Below are 24,492 nucleotides of genomic sequence, written 5' to 3' on the forward strand. Positions count from 1 at the left end.
GCAAATGTAAATCTGCTAGAGCTACAACATTTCTGTCTAATCGCCATTGTTTATTATAAGTTATACAATTTTTAATACACCGATACATTAGCATCATAAACTCGTAAAGTAAAATTAATACCAGGAAAACTGTCTATAAGTTAATAATGTGCCATTCACCGTAGCAATTCTCCTCATTCTAATATCATTCATTGTCGTTCTCCAGTACAGTCTATCGTCTAGATCTCGAATTTCAACCAGTCCAAGTCTTTTACGTCGTTGTTCATACTATTTGCAAGATTGGCTCTCTTTTGGTTCTTCAATCCGTCGGTCAAAGACGACTTCGTGCTAACATTGCTGGTATGGGGCTGGAGATCCAACTCTGGCTCGCTCTTGACGTTGGTGCCAGCTATAAACTCATCGTTCTGCAAAGACGTAAAGTTCTTAAAGAAATCGTTATCTCCGCCGCTTGTATCCATTAATTCGTTGACATTCACCACCTCGTCATCAATACCAGGATTCACAAAAGGCTTGTTGCTGCTCACAGAGTCCGAAACGTTCAAAGGTCTGGACGAAGGAAGCAAATCTACTACGTTCAACGGAGCCGGAGGAATGCTGATAGAGTCGACAGCATTGTTCGACTCGAACCCAGGGTTCCTTCTATAGTACTCAGTATATGAATTCCGGTGGAACGAAGGAGAAGAAGCAGACACCGACCCAGGTGTCGAAACCATGCCTTGCTTCATGATAGTACTGGCAGAACTGTTATGTCTAGAAATAGTAGGAGCAGGAGGGTTGTCGAAGAACGAGTTACCGTTATTTGTGCCCGTCATCCGCTGGTTCAAAAGGCTGATGTTGGATGAAGTCAACGAGTTGGCACTATTGCTACTATTATTATTATTGCTATTGTTGCTGTAGCTGTTACTCAAGCTGAAACTGTTTGAAGTTAACTTCCGTTGCTGCGATTGCAAGTTTGTCATAGACGTTCTTCTGTTGAACGAAGACGACTGGAACGAAGACGACGAGAAGCCGCCCCTTTTGTTATAACTATTAGAAAGAGAGGTTCCGTAGCTATTTGACAAAGACGTAGACGAAACTCTTCTTCCGTTCTCATATATGCTGTTCGTACTGCCGTAGTAGTCACCCGAAATGTTGATATCTGACTTCTTACGTTTGAACTGTTGGTTAGCGTTCTGGACAGAACCAGGCGTATACGGAGAAGAAGGACTAGTTACAGAACTTCCGTGTTGATTAGGGATAGGAATCGACTTCATGTTGACCGAAGTAGGGGTATTAGGAGTCGAGCCTCCGGTACTGAGATTGGTGGAACTGGATGGTTTAGGTAAAATGAGCACGTTTTTGTATCTAGGAAGTGATCCATCCCGCAATGAGTTGGGAGCGGTCTGGACACCGCCTTGCTGGACATTGCTAAGTACGTTACTGCTGCTGATTACGGAGCTATCCTTGCTGGCAATGGGGATACTTCCTACGTAGTTCAGGTTGAACTTGATTACGTTAGTCATGGCCTGATCGTTCATAGAGAGTGACTTGTACGAAGAAGAAGGCATCGAAGACGAAAGCTTCTGGTTGGCCACGGGGGCTTTGCGCGATGACCGCTTCTTGATAACGTCGGTCTTGAGAGACAACGGTCTTGTGGTTCCGTGCAACTTCAAGAACAACCCACAGGCATTACATAAGGTGTTTCCTGTTGGGTCCTTTCTCCACAAGGGAGTGTTCAAAGTATGACAGTTATAGCATTCTGTTGGTCTGGCAGCAGCTGCTGGAGGAGTGGGGCTGGTGGACTTCATTATTTGCTGTGAAAGCGAACTGGTCAAGTTTGACTTTATGGTACCGTTACTATTAGAAGTAGCAGTTTCGTTGGTATTACTTTTAGTGTTACTGTTATTGTTGCTGTTGTTAATGCTTCTGTTGCTGTTGCTGATGTGCTTGTCATTATTGCCCTCTTCGTCTATTACCATAGGACTGAAGTCCATCTCTTTTTCGATATTGGCAGAGCTGGACGATGCAGACGGCTGGCTGGAGGCCAGTGTAGAGTCGGAGTTATGTCTGGATGAAGTGACAGACATATTTGAGTTTGGTGGAGATGAATCGTCATTCATCGATGCTGGAGTGTTGATAGTGCGGGCGCTCTTATTACTATTGTGAGTGCCATTATTTTGGTGGTTGCTGTTGCTGCCGACGCTATTCGACCCTACGGCCGGAGCTTGTATCTGCAGCGACTTGGCGTTGCTGACGTTTGTTGCAGTAGCTGAAGCGTTCGATTTGGGTATATACGGGGAGTTCTTGAGATCGTCTATGGAGAGAGGCGATAGCAAATCTAGAACTTTATCATGTTTGGGACTGGCCGACATGCCGGAGCTGCCAAATGTCTGGTTAGGCGTGCTGGAGGTCGTGGAAGAGGTCTGCAAGTGGCTGGTATTATTCGTGTTGTTCATGTGACTGAGTTGGCTCTTGGAGTTAGACTTTCTGAGCTGTCGATTTTCAACTCGTGTCTGGAGCGAAAGTAGCTTTTTGGCAGACAAAAAGAGCTCGACAATAGAGGGGCCGGATTCAAAGTCTTCAGACATTGCTGTCGAAGAGCTCTCTGATGGGATGGAAAGTGGTGCTGCTCAGAAAGGAACGACTCTGATACTGGAGTAAACTTTTCAAATATGGTGTAGGTGCAAATAGTGTCTGACTGGTGCTTTGTCTGACTTTTTGATTTTGTCCGTCTATATAGCGAGGCAGCGACAAAATATCGGTGTCTGGGGCTGAAGATCCGCGAAAAATGGGAGACGGTACTGAAAGAGCCTGAGATGCCGTCGAGCAGTAGGATATAACGCTCAGCGCTGTGCTTTTCAACTTCGTGAACTGCTCACCTTAGAAACAACTGGTTAACTATGGAGAATTAAGGGATTTAATAATGATGGTTTGTACAAATTTTAGTCAAAGTCGTGCGCGAATCACAAAAACACTGGCAGACAATTTTTTAAGTGAGTTCGACCGGACAAAAAAACTTAACCCTCGGAGAAAAGAGCCGCGCTACGGCACACATGGTGCATAAGAAAGTGGTCATATGTGCAGGCTCGCATCTATTTTCAATAATGCTTGGATTGACTTTTAGCGAAAACGACTTCAGTTTAGATATCGAACCATACTAGAGAGTACAAACTTCAGTCCAGAAACGGCAGAGATTCCATGAATATTCTGAACAACAGATCGGAAGCGGGGTCACCACAATCTGTTAATGTAGGCAGAAAAGAACGGCTCGTACCAACAGCAAAAACTGTCTCTCGAAGTGCTACATGGACCTGCAGCATAATTTGGCTCCGGACTACACACCAAATTAAACAATAGCAATAAACCTAGGCTTTGTAACCCGTCGTGCGTCTTGCTGAAGCAAAGGGGAATTATCGTAGACCCTAGGCGCTCGTGGGAGCTTTCCGCCGATAATTGTAAAGTAGTTTGGGGAAACATGGTAGCGCGCGTATAATAAGAATAATATCTACAAAATTTAGAAAAATCTTTCGGCACGATGAATAGGGGGGCTAGGTCTATACAATAATAACGTGGGGGATTATCACGGACTCCGTCCTGATTTAATAAAAAAATAGTTCCAGATGAATCACTAGATTAATAATATACTACTAGTCCAGAAATGCGAGATATTTCCTGATGTCTCCACTAGACATTTCAAAGCTGAAGCACCAGAGCTATTCGGACAAAAAGATACGAGATCAGACGGCCATGATCTATACAACCTAGTTCACATCTTCCGGGTAGTTTTCCAGCTTTCAAAGTACCAAAAGAAGAAAGATCCCAACTGCTAAAAGTTTTCCACATTCCCCTAAAATTAAAGTTGAATAGCCGATCGGTTGAGGTTTAAAGCGATCTCGTAAGGCTAATTTGTGAGCACGTCTTCTGAGCCTTGATCTAGGCAAATTTCTTTTAATATCTTTCTACATTAACTATCCAATTTGCAACCCAAAGTCCCAATAATGAGATTACCAGGGTACAGAGCTAAATGCCGCTGGTGTAACTATTTTCCCAGTATGGACGAAATATCGATATATTGTTCAAATTCGACTTCCGACCGACATACATGAACCTGCTTGCAGTCGGAATTCCTCGTTTGCGCTGCAATATGTACAACTATAGTCGCCCAAGTTTAGTTGCATCTTGTGACCGGCCAAACAAATGATCTTCACACCTAGACTCGCCCTGGATGCGTGTCTAACATTAATTAAAGCAAGGTAGGCTACTTGGCTCAAAAAGTCTGCGTAAAAAAATCTGTGTCAGGGAATTGGCAGAGGTACCACCACCCTCAAAAGGGTCGATGTTTCGATCAAGTCATCTTCACCAAGGCGATCTGTTATTGTACCTTAGAATTGTTCCATCGTCTTTCTAACCGACCTCGAAACTCCGATACAAACGGCCAACTGGAAGCACCTTCTACTTATTTGTGTCTGGAAAAATTAAAAAATGTCTGAAAATTCTACAAAGCTAGCATATTATTTGAAGCCAAACATCGCAACACCAAAAAGAAAAAAAATCGTGTTATTTTGTTATTGCTTTTTTTTTTTTTACGAAATGGCATGTATTACGACTAAAGTCCAACCTATCAACTACAAAGTATATAAATCTTCCTCTAATCCATACCGAATGGTGAAGGAAATCCTAGGATAAAAACCTCCGGGTGATATGACCTAAAAACTAGGTGATATCCTTAGAAAACTGTAAAAAACTTGACAACGGTATAAGCTACCGGACTTGTAAAATGTTTAAATAAGACGTCTAGACTGCAAAATCGATACCCAAGATGAAAGCATAGAACAGGTGAAAATGTCCCTGTCCATTGGATTTCGCCGTCGGCATCTAAAAAGATGAACAGCTAAAAGGTATTGATTCCACGAGAGATATGCAGCCTGTGAAAGTGAAGAATTGCAAATGAGATTCTTTAAATTTAATGTGATTTCTGTAGGACGAAGTATGTCCCATAATGTACGGCTGATTGAACAATCTTGGTAAATATGGTGAAAAAACTGAGGTCTTGGTATTTCATTGAAACACATCAGGCATTCTGGCAGAGCCTCGGAGGACCCATGTCGGTCCCTGTGACCGAGGTGAACCCTGTGAATTTCCTCCACCCCTTTTGGATACCTACGTTGTACTTTAGCTATAGCTTTCCAAAACTGCTGATAGTCATCGTCTGTTAATTGGAAGTTCTCTTTCAAGGTTGCAGAACTACTGACTGGTTTGGCTTGAGCCAGTTTGGCCGAGCGACTTCGGAATGTGCTAGGATCAACCAGATCAATCCAATGTTGCCAATCATTTTTGATTGGTGGGTTTCTAACCATATATGCTTTCTCTTCAGTAGTGAATCGTTTGTAGACATCCCTGCGATACCAAGTTGTCCGTCCCGTAAAACGGTCCCTTATCCAGTGGAAGTTTTTAGCCTTCGTAATTTGGAACCAGGCTTTGAGCCATTCTTTCTCGGCATTGGTGAATTTTTCATAATGAAGATATTCAATTCGAGCTCGAGATCCTTCACGTACATATAGGTCCGTTAGGAACCGATACCATGGGACTATTTCCCGTTGGGTTTGGTTTACCGTTCGAGGTGGAAAGATGTAGTCCATAAATGATTGCAATTTATCGCGGAACACTATTAAATTCCAATCTGTCAGGTTGGTCAAGGTTTCATAGATCACTTTGGCCCGACGACCCTTTAGTTGCTGTTCCATGTCGAGGAGACCGAAGCCTCCTTTGCTTTTCAAATTGTATAGATGCTGTTCACCAATTGGAGGTAAGTGACCCTTTACCATTTTGGTGAGTCTCTTGATATCGGATATTTGCATGGGGTCATGGAGGTCCCTGAAATATACCTTTGAAAAGATATAAGTATTAAAACCTGTGCATCTGAGGTGAATCGGCAATTCTTTAATGCTATGGAGAACAAGTTGAGTAGAAAGGGACTTTGTATAAGTTTCCCAATTGAAACCATTTAGCGGTACCCCAAGATATTTGTGATCCGATGTCCGAAGAGCAAGTCCTTCGAAACCAAGGATCCGTTGAATGTCTTCGTGCGGAGGCTGGTCCCAGAATGCTGTTCTTGATTTGGAAATGCTCACCAAGGAGTTTGAGGCTTGCTCAAATAGAGAGAGTTCCTCTTTCAAGATTTCGTGGTCCCTTCTACAGCTTGTGAAAACAGTGAGGTCGTCAGCAAATGCTGAGTATTTCGCTGTAAGCGCTGGAAGGTGATCTAGTTGGATAGGAATGCCCTGGAGTCTACTATGGAGTCTGTAAAGGAGCGGTTCAAGACATAAGTTAAAGAGAATCGGCAGAACCGGGTTTCCTTGTCTCGTGCCTTGCGTAAGTGGAAACGTTTCGGATTTGGTATTGTTCGTAAAAATGGCTGCAAATTGTTGTGTCGTCACCAGTAATAGGATACGCTTAAACTTGGGACCTAACCCGATTTGGTCGAGTACGGCAGACAAATAGTCGTGTGATACTCGATCAAAGGCTTTGGTTAAATCTAAGATGATCACATTTGCAATTTTCAGCTTCTCGGGATCTTCTGCTACCTTGTCAATGATGGCCCGGAACCGTTGGATTTGAAAATCCATTTGGCGTTCGGGCATGAAGCCACATTGATCATAGCCAATGAGGTTCTTGATTACTGTGCGAAGGCGCATATTGAGGACCTGTGAAATCACTCTCAATGAGGTATTGATGAGGGATATGGGACGGTAATCGTCCACTGTGGGGTCTGCTTTTTTCCTTTTGGGAATCATGCGTATTAGTACTAGTGCCATCGAGGATGGTAAGAGTCCATTTCGCATGATGTTGTTGGCGTCCTTTACAAGCAAGGGGCCTGCTGTGTCCCAAGTCGCTTTGAGGAAGAGGAATGTTGCACCATCTTCCCCTGGCGTTGAGTCATTGGTGGTCCTTTGTAAAGCCGCAGTTATTTCTTCGAGTGTAATGGGTTCATCTAGTTTGGCCTGGTCACTTGCCGCTATTTTTTGCGGGAACATCTGAACATAGGTCCGAATGCTTCGCTTCGCTTCCTGGGGTTGGGAGTCCAGGTAGAGCTTGGCAAAGTGTTCCCTTTGGATAGCGAGTATTTGATCCGTGGAGGTGGCAGTTCTACTTTTGTCTGCTGTTTGTAGTGATTTCACTATTTTGGCAGCATGGATTGCCCCTTTGAAGCGGTCATTGAGATCTCTGAAAATGGTAGACTTTTCACTAACGCTGTGGTGAGCGTTGGCTGTAGGTCTCTGTCTAAGGGATGCTATTATCTTAGGGACACGTTGGATAAATTCAGAATAGTCTGAAAAGCGTGTGTGACTGAGGATGTTGAGAAATTCTAGGTTGTCAACCCAGTGGTCTTTAATGATAAAGCGTGGCCTTGCTACTTTTAGCGTTGCGTCCGGTAGGATGCTAAGGTCCACGTCTACCGTGGCGTGAGTTGATGTTACTATGTGATTGAAGCGGTGAGAATATCTCCAGATTCTTGCTTGGAAGGATCTGGGGAGATAGATTCTATCGAGTCTTCTGCAATTATTTGTGTTGGTATTTGTGGGTACCTTGATAGTCGGTTCTAATCCTCTAAGAGAGTCATGTAGTTGAAATTCGTTGCAAAGAGAGTTGAAGGCTTGTCGGGAGGCGTGCTCTCGACTGGAGCTTTCTCTTGCAGTAGAATCTAGTTCTGGATTTTGTATCATATTGAAGTCTCCCCCTATACAGAGGTGGAGCTTGTGATTGTTATTGTCAATTTCGAAATTTGTGATGAGTGTGTTAATCAGAGTATAAAGAGAGTGGAATAATTGCTCTTGAGAACGATGATTCCCACTCGGTCCGTACACTGAGATAACTAAGATATATTCTTTTGTTTCTTTGAGTTGAATGATTACGTCGGTCGCATACCGCGCGATTTCAGAGTCGAGCTGGAGGTTATTAGACGAAATCTTTTCAAAGTGTTGGTGTTGAAAATTAAGTATGATTCCCGAGCGAGCTAATGTATCTGTATAGATTAGCTCTTGATTTGCTTGGTTCAATTGTTTTTGTAATGAGGTAATCCAATCTGGGGTGGGATCCTGAGAGTAGTTTGGGGGTTGTTGTTGCATTGCCCGTCTTGCTCCCCTCCTGGCTCCCCGCCTGTTCTGGGAGTTGGCTGGTTGTTTTGAATTAAAATCAGTTTCTTGAATGAGTAAGACATCACAGTAAGTCGCGAGTTCTCGAAACTTATTGATCTGTGTGTTTTTTTGAATATTTTTAGTACGGATCTTGAGAAGATTAGTTGGATTTGCTACCCGGTGTTCCGTTAACAGCGGGTTGGTTATCCGAAAATTTACTAATCTAGACATCTTAATAATTAGTATTATCAGAATGAACGTTGATGTCCTCTATGTCCATACTTAGGTCCAGGTTGTCATCTGTTAATGGATTGTGACCTGGTGCCTGTTGTTGGCCTGGAGAATCTACTTGAGTTGCTTCCTCAATTTGAGTTTGTAGAATTAGTGAAGAGTCGGGGATGTTGAGGTTGGATGTCCTCATAGACTCAGGAAAACTAATGGTCGATCCCATTTGTGATTCCCTTAATTCACTATAGTTTGTTCTACTGTTGTTTAGGAGAGAAGGTAGTCGTATTGACGTGGTCGGAGTCCTTGCGGGGGACCCACTAGGGCCATTCGTGGTCCTGGGAGTGGGTGTCGGTGTCCAGGGTTTCTTACCTGTTGACGCAGGTTTGAGGACCTTGGATCCAAGCCGGGCAGGGGTTACCGGTTGAGATTTGGAACTAGTTATGGGAGCATGCTTCAGAGGGAGCATGCTAGTAGGCCGGGAGGGAGTTACCGGTTGAGATCTTGAATTTGATTTAGGTGCATGCTTCAGAGGGAGCATGTCAGTAGTGTATTGTGGAGTATTTGGGGTGGTATCCACTTTTGAATTTTTTTGTTGTTGCTCAATCAATGTAGATGGAGCGAGTTGGGTGTCCTCGTCATTTATAGTCGAGGGTTCTTCGTCATCGGTGTAGTACACCATTTCATCGTCTTGTGTTGAAATTTCAGGGGCTTTATCGTTGTTCTTGTTAATGGCTTTCGGGGTTTCGTGACGTGATGGTGCTTGTGGTGTAGATGAAACAGTGTTTGGCCGGTTGCGTGTGGCTTCGGTCTCCTCTGCTGTAACCTCTTGTGTTGTGAGGTCCTCTATCGGGAGCACCTCGAAGCTATTCTGTTGTTGTGGGATAGTTGGTGGACTGGGGGTTGTCTTTTGTCTAGATCTTTTCGTGGGTCGACTAAAGCCATCCCCGTCTTGATTTGTAGTTCTGGGACCCGTGGTGTGGGTTATTGGATGGTTCTGTTTGTTTGGGGATGGTACCTTAGTGGGCCATTGTGTTAAGGGCCGACTTTGGAACAATGTGGTTGATTTGGGAACTGGACATCTTTTGGTAGTGTGCTTGTTGTTGTGGCATCTGAAACAGAATTGGTATGAAGAGATGATGTCAAGTTGGACGTTTTCCAAGAAGATACTCTTTCTGTTGGGAATATTGTCTGAGTTGCTGCCAATCAAGAAGAACAGGACGTGTGTAAAGTCTGCTTTTTTGTCAGTGTAATTTAAGATTGGTGCCTTTCTTATGAATTGATGTAGAATTTCGTACGGGATTCGGTCCTGTCGTCTCGAGGGTTTACGAGAAGGTAAGGATGTATCGATGTATTGAGGAATTTCAAAATCTTTTGTGTGGAACATGATGTCTAGGATGTCTCGCGGATCTGGGAAGTCCGACGAAGCTTTTATGCCAACTAGATACATGTTGGATAGTTGCTTTGGCCTTACAAGACTGAGCTGAAATTCAAAGGTGTCTTCACTGCCCACGTAAGGTGAGTGGAAAAGTTGTTGAAATCTTTCAAGCCAAGTTGTCATGGGTGTTGATTTCTGTTGAGCCAGTTCTGGGATCCGATCCTGAGTTACTATGCTTCCGAAACGAAAATCCACATGAGTGTTATCTCTTACAATTGTATGGAACTTGTCTTTAACATCTCTCATTGTAGCGCTGAAACTTATTTCTCTAGACAATTGCTGCATTTTGTCTTTTATGTCCTTAGTGGCTTCAAATTCGTCATTTGAGCCGGGGTCGAATTGACTTTTTAAGAACTCCAAGGATTTATGGAGTTCATTTAAAGTTTTGTTATTGTTTTGGGAGACCATGGGCCATTTGTTTGGGATAGTCTCTGTAAGGTGTTTTTCAATTATTTTGGCCATTTCCTCGGCCCGCATTGAATGCCTTTGGTCGAGATGGTCATTTTTGTTATAGAAAGCGTCTATTTGAAGACGTACGTATCTTTTCTCGTTTGAATTTCGAGCAATCTCACCGAGTGCGGTAAGGCAGAAATCTTGGGGCACATTCCATGCCTTAAGTCTTTCTTCTTGTCCCGCCCAATTGAGATCTGAAAGGGAGTTGGCATATTTTTGGAGATAGTAGGTGTTTGCTAATTGACGGTATTGTTCTTCTGAAAGGTGACCGGTAGTTTCGTGTAGTTCGGTCAATTGCTTACGTCTAGTTTTTGCGTCTTGAAGAATAGGTGAGGAGTCTCTGTCCACAATTACCTTTTGGAGTTGGCTAGCAGATGGGCCATTTTTTGGATTGAGTATTGGGATTGGTACTTGTTTGGCAATATTGAAGGTACGTAAACCTGTTTTGGCTGATTTGCTGGCAGTTCCTAAGATAGGGAAGATCTGATCAACATTTGGTTGAGTTGTTTTTGAATTTTTTGAGTTTTTTGAGTTTTTTTTTGAGTTTTGTAAGTTTCCTGTATTTTTTTGGGAGTTTTGTAAATTTTCTTTGTTTTTTTGGGTTTTGGCGTTTTCATGTTGATGGTGAATAAGAAGAGAGTCTTCTTGTTCTGGTAAATCAGTTGATCTGCTGGTAGATTCTAAAGAAGTGGAAACCATTTCATTTTCATCATTTGCAGCCATTTCCTGGTCGTGTACCTGTCCGATCACGTGATCGTGAAAATTTTTCGAAACCGAAGTTTCAAAACTGTCCATAGTGGAGCTTAATTGGGTCTGGTTCTGACTAACCAGTCCGTCCATGGGATTATCCCGTAGTTGGGCTGGTTCCTCGGAAGTAGTTGACAATGCTGTCTCGAAAGATGGCTCTAAATCGCCGTTTTCATCGGCATCTGTGGACTCGCCATCGAGGTCCATCAGATCAGGGGGTGCGACATGGTCGTGTGGATTTCGGTCAATATCCGGTGGTTTTGGCTCGTTTAAGGCTTGATTTGAAGAGCTTTCACCAGAGAAAACCCCTAGAGGTCCCTCTGGCTGATTGATGGGTCGTAGGTCGGCCATTTTTTTTTTTAACGTAGTGGCATACATTGAACATACTAACCCATATAAACAGCTATAAACTAGAGATAAAGGCCATTATCACCCAATGTAGCATCGGCCATTTTTTTTTTAACGTAGTGGCATACATTGAACATACTAACCCATATAAACAGCTATAAACTAGAGATAAAGGCCATTATCATCCAATGTAGCATGGGCCAACCAAGAGGAAACCCAAAGGATGAAAACCTCTGAAGAAGGCGCATAAAAACCGAAACCTAATTAAAGGTATAAGAGCCTAAGAATAGGCGAAGTAGAAATTAAAAGTCTAGAAATTGAAAAGTCTAGAAATTAAAAAGTAATGAAAGTGAACAGTAATAAAATTGAAAATACTTTAATAATGTCGAGCCTGAAAAACCGATACCCATGAACTGAGAAAGGACAGAGAATAACATACTCTATCCTCATTCGTTCGTCGAAGGCGCAAGGAATGCACCGCATGGAGGTATTGGTTAAAAGATAAATAGGCTGACTCTGGATGTTGGGAATTTCCCATGTAATTCTGGAGAAGAAAATCTTCGTCCTGGGGTCCAATCAAGGCCCTAACGATACGACTCACTTGACAATTTTGATAAGTATGGTGAAAGAATTGTGTGTTTGTAATTTGTTGTAGGCAAAGTTTGCATTCGACTGGTACTTCAGAAGTATCATGGTAGTCCCTATGGCCTAAATGAACGCGCCGAATCTCCTCAACTCCCTTGGGATGTTGTAATTGAATCTTGTAAATTACCTCCCAAAACTGTTGGTAGTCCTCTGTAGACAAGTTGAATTGCTTGGAAATACTGTCGGAGGTGCAAATTCCAACATTCTGTTGATGTTTCCGTGAACATTGTCGAAAGGTCGTCGAATCGACGTCATCCATCCGCTTTTCCCATAATTTAAGGTCCGGAGGATTGCGCACCATAAATTCAAAGGCAGCTTGATCAAAGCTCATTCTAAACTCAGACGTATAGTAACGCCGCCGACCATCGGTGTAGTGTTGTTTGGCTTTTGTGAGACGAAACCATGCCTTCAACCAGTCTTTTTCGGTATTTGAAAACCCCGCGTAAGCTTGGTACTTGGATAGCAAACGAGGCCCTTGTGTCTGGATCCCGATTTCTACGAGGAAGAGATACCAAGGCACCACCTCAGTTTCATTGGGATAAGGAGAGGAGGCGGGTGGAATAAATGCATTGACAAATGTTTGAATCTTATCGCGAAATGCAATAAGATTCCAATCACGAGTATTGGTTAGCGTTTCGTAAACAACCTTTGCCCTCCTGCCCTGAACTTGTTCTTCAAGGTTGATGAGCCCAAAACCTCCACGTTTTTTAAGTCCGTGTAAGTTTGAGGACCCAATATGAGGAAGATGGGTTTTGATCATTTTTATTAGCAGTTTGAAATCCGAGTTTTTCATCGGGTGGTGGAGATCTCGTGGATAAATTTTGGAGTAAATATAGGTATTAAAGCCTGTACATCTAAGATGAACAGGAAGCTCTTTAACCGAATGAATCATGAGTTGAGTAGATAGAGATTGAATATAACTCTCCCAATTAAACCCATTGATCGGGACTCCTAAGTATTTGTGTTCCGTTACACTAAGATCCAAGCCTGGAAAACCAAGAATGTTCCGAATCTCTTCTGTCGGTGGTTCTCCCCAATAGCAGAGGCGGGATTTGGAAGCACTAACTAAAGAATTAGAAACTTGCTCAAACGAAGCAAGTTCCTCCTTCAACACTGCATGATCTCTGCTACTGTTGACAAAGATGGTTAAGTCATCGGCAAACGCAGCGTATTTTGTAAGAATTGGTGACAAGTTATCGAAATGGACCGGGATTCCTTCTAGCCTGTCCTTAAGACGGGTTAGGAGCGGCTCGAGGCACAAATTAAATAAAATGGGCAGTACGGGATTCCCTTGTCTGGTTCCCTGTCTCAACGGGAAAGGGTCCGACTGGGTATTATTAGTAAAAATGGCTGCAAATTGCTGTGTCGTTACCAGCATAAGAATCCTTTTGAATCGCGTGCCTAAACCAATTCGATCAAGCACCGCAGCTAAATAGTCGTGCGAAATTCGATCGAAGGCTTTGGTGAGGTCCACAAGAATTATATTTGCTTCGTTCAGGAGTTCAGGATCAACTTTCATCTTGTCAATCACTGTGCGGAACCGTTGGATCTCGGCCATTTTTTTTTTTTAACGTAGTGGCATACATTGAACATACTAACCCATATAAACAGCTATAAACTAGAGATAAAGGCCATTATCATCCAATGTAGCATGGGCCAACCAAGAGGAAACCCAAAGGATGAAAACCTCTGAAGAAGGCGCATAAAAACCGAAACCTAATTAAAGGTATAAGAGCCTAAGAATAGGCGAAGTAGAAATTAAAAGTCTAGAAATTGAAAAGTCTAGAAATTAAAAAGTAATGAAAGTGAACAGTAATAAAATTGAAAATACTTTAATAATGTCGAGCCTGAAAAACCGATACCCATGAACTGAGAAAGGACAGAGAATAACATACTCTATCCTCATTCGTTCGTCGAAGGCGCAAGGAATGCACCGCATGGAGGTATTGGTTAAAAGATAAATAGGCTGACTCTGGATGTTGGGAATTTCCCATGTAATTCTGGAGAAGAAAATCTTCGTCCTGGGGTCCAATCAAGGCCCTAACGATACGACTCACTTGACAATTTTGATAAGTATGGTGAAAGAATTGTGTGTTTGTAATTTGTTGTAGGCAAAGTTTGCATTCGACTGGTACTTCAGAAGTATCATGGTAGTCCCTATGGCCTAAATGAACGCGCCGAATCTCCTCAACTCCCTTGGGATGTTGTAATTGAATCTTGTAAATTACCTCCCAAAACTGTTGGTAGTCCTCTGTAGACAAGTTGAATTGCTTGGAAATACTGTCGGAGGTGCAAATTCCAACATTCTGTTGATGTTTCCGTGAACATTGTCGAAAGGTCGTCGAATCGACGTCATCCATCCGCTTTTCCCATAATTGAAGGTCCGGAGGATTGCGCACCATAAATTCAAAGGCAGTTTGATCAAAGCTCATTCTAAACTCAGACGTATAGTAACGCCGCCGACCATCGGTGTAGTGTTGTTTGGCTTTTGTGAGACGAAACCATGCCTTCAACCAGTCTTTTTCGGTATTTGAAAACCCCGCGTAAGCTTGGTACTTGGATAGCAAACGAGGCCCTTGTGTCTGGATCCCGATTTCTACGAGGAAGAGATACCAAGGCACCACCTCAGTTTCATTGGGATAAGGAGAGGAGGCGGGTGGAATAAATGCATTGACAAATGTTTGAATCTTATCGCGAAATGCAATAAGATTCCAATCACGAGTATTGGTTAGCGTTTCGTAAACAACCTTGGCCCTCCTGCCCTGAACTTGTTCTTCAAGGTTGATGAGCCCAAATCCTCCACGTTTTTTAAGTCCGTGTAAGTTTGAGGACCCAATATGAGGAAGATGGGTTTTGATCATTTTTATTAGCTGTTTGAAATCCGAGTTTTTCATCGGGTGGTGGAGGTCTCGTGGATAAATTTTGGAGTAAATATAGGTATTAAAGCCTGTACATCTAAGATGAACAGGAAGCTCTTTAACCGAATGAATCATGAGTTGAGTAGAGAGAGATTGAATATAGCGCTCCCAATTAAACCCATTGATCGGGACTCCTAAGTATTTGTGATCCGTTACACTAAGATCCAAGCCTGGAAAACCAAGAATGTTCCGAAGCTCTTCTGTCGGTGGTTCTCCCCAATAGCAGAGGCGGGATTTGGAAGCATTAACTAAAGAATTTGAAACTTGCTCAAACGCAGCAAGTTCCTCCTTCAACACTTCATGATCTCTTCTACTGTTGACGAAGATGGTTAAGTCATCAGCAAACGCAGCGTATTTTGTACGAATTGGTGACAAGTTATCGAAATGGACCGGGATTCCTTCTAGCCTGTCCTTAAGACGGGTTAGGAGCGGCTCGAGGCACAAATTAAATAAAATGGGCAGTACGGGATTCCCTTGTCTGGTTCCCTGTCTCAACGGGAAAGGGTCCGACTGGGTATTATTAGTAAAAATGGCTGCAAATTGCTGTGTCGTTACCAGCATAAGAATCCTTTTGAATCGCGTGCCTAAACCAATTCGATCAAGCACCGCAGCTAAATAGTCGTGCGAAATTCGATCGAAGGCTTTGGTGAGGTCCACAAGAATTATATTTGCTTCCTTCAGGAGTTCAGAATCAACTTTCATCTTGTCGATCACTGTGCGGAACCGTTGGATTTGAAAGTCCATCTGGCGTTCCGCCATGAAACCACATTGGTCGTAACCGACTAGGGAGTCGACGACCGTTTGTAGTCTCATGTTGAGCACTTGTGAGATCACTCTCAACCCAGTGTCAATGAGTGAAATAGGACGGAAATTGTTGATAGTGGGGTTTTCAACAGTGTGCTTGGGGATGATTCGGATTAATACGAGCGCAAAGTTGTGCGGTAATAGTCCGGTCTCCATTATTTCGTTGGCAGTGATGACTAGAAGAGGACCCACTTGTTGCCACACTTTTTTAAGATAGCGATACGGGACGCCATCTTTTCCTGGTGTGGATTGGTTAGTGGTACGACTGAGAGCCGTAGTGAGTTCTTCGAGCGTTATAGATTCTTCTAGTTTTCGTTGGTCAATCAATGAGATTTTTTTGCGGAACTTTTGGACGTAGGCCCCGATAAGCCGTTTGGCTTCCTGAGGTTGTGAGTCCAGATAAAGATTCGCATAGAAGTCTCTTTGTATTTTGAGGATGCCTTCGGTGGTAGTTTCGGTGTGACTTCCATCTGCTGATGTAAGTCTTAAAGTCAAATTTGACTGCCGAGTTATCCCTTTAAATCTCTCAGAGAGGTCATTAAAGAGAGCTTTTTCGGGGGTGATAAGGCGTTGCGGAGCCTTGGCGCCTGGTTTTCTACCAATGTACGAGAGGACTTCTGGAATACGTTCCACGTACTCCGTGTAGTTTTGGTAACCATGTCTTTTCATGACCTCAAGGAATTTTTCACTGTCGATCCAATGGTCTCTTAATGTAAACCTTGGTTTACCAATCTTAAGAGTGGCCTCTGGTAAGATGATTATGGATGTATCGACGGTAGTATGGGTGCTTGTTATGAACTTATGTTTGTGTTGTCCGTATTGCCAGATCCTATCCTTTACTTCCCACGAGAAGTAAATTCGGTCAAGGCGGCGACAATTTTGGCGATTTTGGTTTGTGAAAAGTTTGATGGTAGGGTTTAAACATCTAAGGCAATCCTGTAAGTGAAAGGAATGATAGATGGAATTGAATGCTTGACGAGCTGGAATTTCGGCGGTAGGAGATGCCGAAGTATCTGAGTCAAGTATCGGGTTTTGGACCATATTGAAATCCCCCCCTACACAGAGGTGGAGGGTGGCATTGTGTTCAATGTAGTATTTTTCAATTTGCGCGTCTATCTGTTGCTGTAGGGCTTCAAACAAATCAGTCTGTTGACTGTATTGGCCACTTGGCCCATAGATGCAGATAAAGAGGAAGTATTCATTTGTTTCCTTGATTTGTAAAATGACATCCGCAACTTGGGGTGCCATCTCTGCATTCAAGGAAAGGTTATTCGACCGTATTTTTGAGAATTGCTGGTGTGTGTAGTTGAGAATGATGGCCGCACGAGTGTGCTGAGTGGAATAGATAAGTTCTTGGTCATGTCTTTCTAGTGTGTTTTCTAGAGAGGTAAGCCAATCGGTATGATTGGATCTATGTGAACGACAACTAATTGGTCGTTGAGATGGTTTTTTAAATTTGGTTTCTTGCATGAACACAATATCTGAATCTTTTGCAAGTTTCCAAAAATTGCCAATTGCAGTATTATTTTGAATGTTTTTTGTGCGTATCTTTAAAAGATTATTCCTATGATCTACCAACCTTCGGGGAAATTGACGGTTGGTGATATGGTGATCTATAAGGGACGACATTTTTTTTTAATTTAATTGAGAAGGCGTGTCATTGGTGCTAGTGTCCTGTAACGTCGACCAGTCAGGAATCGTATCCTGTGATGGAAGGACTTCGGACCTCAACTGAATGGGGTTTGCTAGCTGTTGTTGTGATGCCTCCGTGATACTGAATGACGATCCGATTGGGGAGCTGATCATGGCAGGTGTAGTATTTGTGGATTTGAGAGGGTCTATGGATGATCCTATCTGGGAGAAAGAGAAATCTACCGATCCCGTTTTGGGAGGGTTGTCTCGTAGTCGCTGGGGGTATCTTTCCAGCCACAGTCTTGCGTCTGCAAGTTGTGCCGTGTTTTGGCGAGAGGGTGTTTTTCTTGCCCGTAACGGCTCCAATCGCTGGGTTGGGGAGGTCGCATCTTGACGCTTGTTGATGGGTCTTGAGTATGGAGTTCTTCTTGTTGAGGAAGCTCCCATAGAAGAGGGAGTGTCGGTAGTTTTATGTGTTTGGACGGTAAAAGGCGTGCTGGGGGGAGTTATGGTGTTTGCTTCTGTCTGGATCGACGTTGTGGTCTGGATCACGATGTCCTCGGAATCAAGATCTTGAGTTGTCTTCGTCTTTGTAGCCGGTGTTTGGCTTTGTGTCTGGCGTTGGCGAGGGGTTGTTGGTGTACTTGTTGGCTGACGCGAAAAGGCCGTGGTGCTGGTCGGGTCCGTAGTTGAGCTGGGCGGTTCTTCCATAGGCAAGTTCATGAATGAATTTGATCCATGGTTTACAATTGTTTGTTGGATTTTCTGGGGTTTTACGCCCTTGGTGACTTCGGTGAAGGCCCCTGTCCGTACTTTACGAAATTTACTGCCATTGTCTGTAGTACTTTCTCTGGTCAGAGTGTAAGTAGCTACCATTGGTGTACTAGGTGGATAGTACGTGGTGCGGTTTTTGTTCGTTTTGGTGCATTTAAAGGTTGGGTGATCACTTTCGTGACAATAACTGCAGAATTTAAAAGTCGAAATGATCTCGAGACTATAGTTCGGAAGATTTGCATTCTTTCGAGTAGGGACTTTGCCAGAGTCCGTTGCAATGAGGTAGAACAGTTTACTCTTTTCTTTGTCTTTGTCTAAATAGTATGTATTGCGAATGCGCTCTGAATGGGCAACGAGAATCTCATACTTGACTTTTTCTTCCACTGAGTAGACGTCTGATGGGAATTTTGAAAAATTGAGGTTATGGGACGATGTAATTTGCATGGAACCTCTATTGAATAATTCACTGATCGCCATCTCTGGGTTTTTGTGATCTGATGGGTGTTCAAGTCCGACAAGAAACATGTTTGCGAGAGGTTTAGAGGGAATCATGCTCAATTTGAAATAGTAATCGGAAGTTGATCCTTCATAACCTTGTCTTAACAATTTTTTAAGAGACATTAGAAGGCTGGGTCCCTGGGTTGAGGTTTTAGGTCCCTCAATGGGACTGAGGGACATATAGGCAGTGGAGTTGCTGAGTGGTCTGATCATCATCAAGGGAACAATAGCACGAAGGGTGTTTTCCTTTGTCAATTGGGCCATGAGATCTCTTTCTTGTATCTCGTTTTCATGTATGGCTCTGAGGTACAGTGGTCTCGCCTCCTTATCCTCACCTGTCGCCTTGGCAAGTAAGTCTAGGAAATTTGTTTTAGCTGCTCTTACTTGTTTCAATTTGGTTTCGAGCTGAAGAGCTGTTTCATAAAATTTCTCGGGGAGATGGGAAAAGTGGTCTTCAATAACCGCTAGCTTTTCTTTTAAAGACAACTCTTTGGACGGGTCTAATTGGGTATCCTTGTACTCAAACCGATCAATCCTCAATTCGATTGCCCTTTTTTGATATTCGTGTTCTCCAAGGAGTGACAATGAATCAATGAGAAATTCTTGCGGGATGTTCCATCTGTCAATTCTGCCTTGTTCTCCTGCCCATTCTTGTTGTGAGTGGGAAGTGACATAGTTTTTGGCAAACCCTAACCTCCTGATCTTCTTAAAGGTCAAATCGTCTGTGAATTTATCTTCTTCCCAATTCTTGTTTAAGCCAGATCCGAGTTTTTCAAGATCCTTTATTAACCTGTCTTTGGAGAGAAGTTTAATTGATGAATTGTTTTTGTGATGTTGGAGCGAGGCGTTCTGACCGTTCCAGATCAGATCAGTAAGAGGAGCTCCTGAGGTTTGTTTTTTTGATTTTCTGTTTTCCTGATTTTTTTTGATTTCTTCATTTTCTGAAAGGTTATTTTTTTGGGATTTTGGGTTTTTTTCTTTTATATAAACATTTGTAATTTCAACTGAGTCACTGGTGGATGTAGGCTTTGACAAATCGCTACTGGAAGTAGGACTTGGAGATATCATAACAGTATCTCCTTTTGCAGCCAAAAGTGGGTCGTGTTCTTCCTCGATCACGTGATGTGAAGAATTTTTCGAAACTGAGGTTTCAAAGCTGTCCATAATCGACATTTCTGGCCCTTCGTTCAAGGTGTTTAAAGCGTTTGAGGCTTCTTGGGTATCGTCAAAAGAGTCATCAGCCATAACTGATCCTGCTGTCACGAAAGATGGCTCCAATTCGCCGTTTTCTACGGCATCTGAGGACTCGCCATCAAGGTCCATCAGGTCATCGGGTGCGACGTCGGTTTTTCGTTTTCGGCCAATATCTGGCGGTTTCGGTTCGTTTAAAGCACTATTTGAAGCGTTGAAGTGGGAAGAGTCTCCAGGAGGCCCTTCCAGTTGATTGATGGCGTCTATATCCATCGTTTTTGGCAAGATGTCGGCCATTTTTTTTATTGCGGTAAGGATACGTGCAAAAAAAGCGTGATTTAGGCGAAACTACAGTGCACAGAGAGCATTTAAAGGCAAGAGATCAGCGCAGTGGCGCAGTGGAAGCGCGCAGGGCTCATAACCCTGATGTCCCCGGATCGAAACCGGGCTGCGCTAATGTTTTAATGAGAGTTAGTTTCGCTGATTTGCATTATTTTTGATCATGGTGTCAAAGTCACGTGGCAATTTATATATGCAGTATGCTGATTAGATAAAAATTCAAGACACGTAAGTTGAAAATTGGACCTGATTTGACTTGACATCTTGAACTGATATCTTTCTTTTTAGGAACTGCAATTTCTGCATAGCATTTACAACCAGCATACATAATGGTATGTAAAAGGAGTGGATTTCTCAACGGAGAATCATGAGGAATTTGAACGGAGTTTTACGTGTTTTTCAATACAAAGATATCTTGGAGACGGATTCGGCGTATCTTGAGTATTTTAGATACTTGAATTTCGAGCAATTGAACAACTACGGAATGAGCCAATGTGATAAACATCAGAGTGGTTACGAGAACAAGAATCTGAAATCCTGTCCAAATTTTATATTGTCAAAGCATTTCTGAGTCTATGAATTGTCTATGTTGCCATATCTGGTATTATGATGAGAAATATGTGGCTTTTTCATTCATCTTTCAAAATCCCCAGTACCAAACTGATACTAACCATTCAGGCCTTACAAACACCCAAGCAAAGAGCCTCCAACGAGAAGTTCGCCAAGAAGAACCTCGACAAACAGGGTAAGCCTAGAAAGACCGAGGAGAAGGTAGAAATCCCCGTATCCAAGACTTGGTTGTTTGTCTTGTTGTTTTTGGTTATCGGTGGTGGTGTTTTAGAATTGATTAGATTCCTTTTCTAGGGATAAGTCCATCTGGTTCGTGTATGATTCCACCGGCCTGGATCTGGGAGACAGAACACCTTGTTGTCACTTTCTGTATCGAACAGACATACTAGATCCTGTATGCTGTTTCCCTATACACACTGGAGCCCTAACTACAATATACCATCTGTACTATAATAATAAATATCGTTAACTAATGGAGTAGAACGGAGTATAGACAGTAATGTAGAGTTGTATATCTAAAGCTATTTGAGGTCGTTTTGAGTCGTGAAGATATCAACTACAAGTATTTCGAAATGAACAGAGATAAGATGACAAAAGAACAATTGACTGATTGCAAATCGAGGACTCTATGTTAGAAACTGAAGATACCATTTGTATGCAAGTGTGACGATTTTTATATTAGATGTTTGATACTGAAATTTGTATAATTATTATCATATATGATAGTCTTGCTATTCCAATAAATTAGTGCTCAATGTTTAGTTATCCATTACAATTTTTCAGATTATTTTTATTCTCCTTATACTGTTCGGCAATCCATTCAAACCATTACTTCGATTCTTATTATTAATCTCATTTCATCGTATCTCATTTCATTCATCATCTACTGGTCATCTACAACAGGACTGCTCTGGGCTTCGATGCTTCCTTCACCTTGGTCAATATACAACCCATCGAGCAATGCCAATCTGTCCTCGGGCTTTACGTCTTCGTCCTTCTTCAAGTCAAAGATTATCTTATTTGACCGATGGTTTCCATTCTCAAACTTGATCACCTTTTCTGGAACATCGTTGCCAAACTCCTTGAAGCAGTGGAAAAAGTTGTTTCTATCTCCTTCCTCTCCTTCAAAAGAAAACACAGCAAACTCGATGTTCTTGTTGTTGATCAAGTTCAAGAAAGGGACACTCGTTTCGATCTCAGCCTGTGATAACGGATTGACGCGATCCTTGCTATCTTCCACTTTAGCTTCTGCCCGTCGAGAATTAAAAGGTATGAACGATTCAGCTACTGGCGCAATAGGCAACTCGTACTTGTAGAGATGTCTTCCATTCAAAGTCGAGATGAGCTTCAACTGGTTATCGCTATCGATAATTGCCAACTGGTTAATAGCAAGACGATTTGCTACACATCCAGGATCAGAGTCCCCGAAGGATGCAGTGGGTGCAATGGAGTTACAAAGTTCAGGCAAAGCAACAAATCTGCGAGCTTTCAACGACGACAAAATCCACGAGTCCAAGAACTGGCTCGATTGCAGATTTCTTCGCACCTTCTCCTTATTTAGACTGTTGGGGAAATTGTTGTTCATATTACCAGACAAGTAGTTGATGTTGAACCAATGAACAGAACCAGTAGACTTGGTAATACACCCAAAGCCCGAGTTCATACCCTTGATGCTAGGCTCGTTATTTGAGTTTCCAGAACTACTACTATTAATTTGATCTCCGTAGTTGTTGTTGAACCAGAAGATTTCTTCAATGATAGCTGATGTCTTTCCTCTGGTGAACTTGCCTATCAAGGACACTTCACTGGGCAATCTATACAAATCCCACATGAACAAAGTGTCTCCTCTATAGTTCGAATGTACAAGATGTAAGTCGTAAGGCGAGAGCGAAACGTTGGAAACACCTCCCAAAGGCTTGAAGACGCCTAAAACCTTGTCGTTGGAAAGATCTATGACTTTGATAATCTGGTTGTTGTTGGGTTTTAAGCTTCTCGTGCTATTCTCTAATGTTGTAGCTGTAGTAGAAGCTGTAGAATACAAGAGTTTACCTAGCGATTTGCTGATAGAATTAATCGTTGGTGCCTTATAGGTTTCTTTACTCTTTGAGTTCATATACGACTTTACCTTGGAAGAACTGATTTCAGATAACCGGAAAAGTCCATCTAATGCGGTGTTTGATATTGTTGACAATAGTTTGTTCAACAATGGCCCTGAAGCCGGCAATTTCACCGGAGTATAGAGATTGCTATGAGTGGATACGGTTTCGTTATTCAGCGGAAGAGTTATCACTGGATCCTGAGCCATGGGGTTCGCTGAAACACTAGGCGCGGAACTACTGATGGCTTTCAAGTGTTTGTACTCGAACTTTGTAGGCGAGTAGACGAGCCAGTTGTCTTCGATATCAAATATTGGACAGTTATCTTGGTTACAACTGGTCTGCAAAAGGATATCTCCATCACCTACAGACTGAAGATGGTGTCTGCTGATCACGGGTTGAGTTGAGCTCTTTCGTATAGACGGCAAGCTGAAGTCGGCGTTGGCTGGAGTTAATTTGAAATCAGCAACATTATAGCGATATATATAGATAAATCCTTCGTTGTTGGCGACCACGACAAACTTCTTGCTGGCTTTCAACGAGAAATCTGTCAGGTTTTGAAAAACCGGGGACAATTCTACAGCTTGGGAGTTGTGGAAAGATGAAGAAAAGTTGATTTTCTTAGTGATCAATGAATACTTAACTGTTGTTTCAGTTTGTGTTTTGACAAGTAAAACGACCGCGATCAGGTTGGGATCATTTACAGGTAGGTCGAGTAGCTTGAACGTTATGATCGATAACTGGTTCTTTGAAGGCATTACTTCGATCTTGGTCTGGAAGTTCAAGTACAATGTTTCCGATTCAGTTCTCGTTTGCTCGGAAGGCGCTTTCCAGTCCCAGACTTGCAAGATTCGGCTGTCACGGTAGACGATGATGATCTCGCCATTCTTACCGTACTCAAAGAGTGAGTTTTCCGTACTTAGATCACTTAGAAGCTCATCAGTAGAAGTTGACTCAGTTTCAGCAGCAGCAGTACCAGTAGCAGCGGCAGCCGATTTGATCTTCTTCCATGTTGCCAAAGCTGAGCCGAGCTTGTGACCCTTCTTTGGGTTGGTGTGGCTAGAATTATTGTTAGTACGGTTGCACAGAAGATAAGAATAGAATATAGCAGGCTAGAGTAGAAAAAGAGTTTGTACTTACAGTCGGGTTAACTTGATGACATCGTTGGGAGCTTCAGGCATCGTTTTGCAGCGATAGGGATAGTGCAACAGTTGGCGGTTGTTTTTGGAACCCAAGACAGTTTAGGGGTTTTCAGTTTAGTAAACAAGACTGAGGCGATAGAGCGATCTGGAATTGCTTTATAGTAACAAACAGCGGAGGTAACGAATTGACAGTGGGCAACGATTGCAGTTCTTGAGTGTACACGCGGGTATATATAGACGAGGTTTCGAGGAAAAGGCTCCAACACGGCAGTAATTGGTATGGAGCTGGAGGAAAAGAGGTAGAGCTAGATATGTTGATAAGTGGGAGCAGATATTTTGCCAGGGATATTTTTATACCGCGCGTTATCTTATCAGTGCGTCGGGCGTTGGGAAGAATTAGGGAGAGTGCGGGACAATAGGGAGAGAGATCGTGGACGATTGCGAGAATCTGAGATGGTTAGCGAAAGCTTGCGAGGGCCAGGGAGAGCTAAAGAGAGAACATCACCCTGTCTCAGCAGAGAGGATTGGTTGCACAGCATATTACAGAATTTAATAAGC

The 24,492-nt window shown here is 42.8% G+C and overlaps 4 protein-coding genes across 4 annotated transcripts; all 4 read right to left on the reverse strand. All coding sequences in view use genetic code 12, as the record gives it.

The window, feature by feature from the left end:
• Positions 1–34: 34 nt before the first annotated feature.
• Positions 35–2,827, reverse strand: GLN3 (regulates glutamine-repressible gene products). The gene has a single exon (XM_001382911.1). The coding sequence runs from the start codon at positions 2,565–2,567 to the stop codon at positions 219–221; it is 2,349 nt and encodes a 782-aa protein (XP_001382948.2). The 5' UTR covers positions 2,568–2,827; the 3' UTR covers positions 35–218.
• Positions 2,828–7,525: 4,698 nt separating this feature from the next.
• Positions 7,526–11,328, reverse strand: PICST_66897 (predicted protein; the record flags this gene model as incomplete). Its single annotated transcript, XM_001382912.1, has 1 exon — positions 7,526–11,328. The coding sequence occupies one exon, from the start codon at positions 11,326–11,328 to the stop codon at positions 8,347–8,349; it is 2,982 nt and encodes a 993-aa protein (XP_001382949.2).
• Positions 11,329–17,327: 5,999 nt separating this feature from the next.
• Positions 17,328–20,084, reverse strand: SPI1.2 (Putative serine proteinase inhibitor (KU family) with thrombospondin repeats; the record flags this gene model as incomplete). The annotated part of the gene is made up of 1 exon (XM_001382913.1): positions 17,328–20,084. One exon carries the CDS (start codon positions 20,082–20,084, stop codon positions 17,328–17,330), a length of 2,757 nt encoding a protein of 918 aa, XP_001382950.2.
• Positions 20,085–21,579: 1,495 nt separating this feature from the next.
• Positions 21,580–23,973, reverse strand: PICST_29713 (predicted protein; the record flags this gene model as incomplete). Its single annotated transcript, XM_001382914.1, has 2 exons — positions 21,580–23,851; positions 23,933–23,973. 2 exons carry the CDS (start codon positions 23,971–23,973, stop codon positions 21,580–21,582), a joined length of 2,313 nt encoding a protein of 770 aa, XP_001382951.2.
• Positions 23,974–24,492: the final 519 nt, after the last annotated feature.

The sequence above is a fragment of the Scheffersomyces stipitis genome, chromosome 2, assembly GCF_000209165.1.
Source record: "Scheffersomyces stipitis CBS 6054 chromosome 2, complete sequence".
Classification (NCBI taxonomy): domain Eukaryota; kingdom Fungi; phylum Ascomycota; class Pichiomycetes; order Serinales; family Debaryomycetaceae; genus Scheffersomyces; species Scheffersomyces stipitis.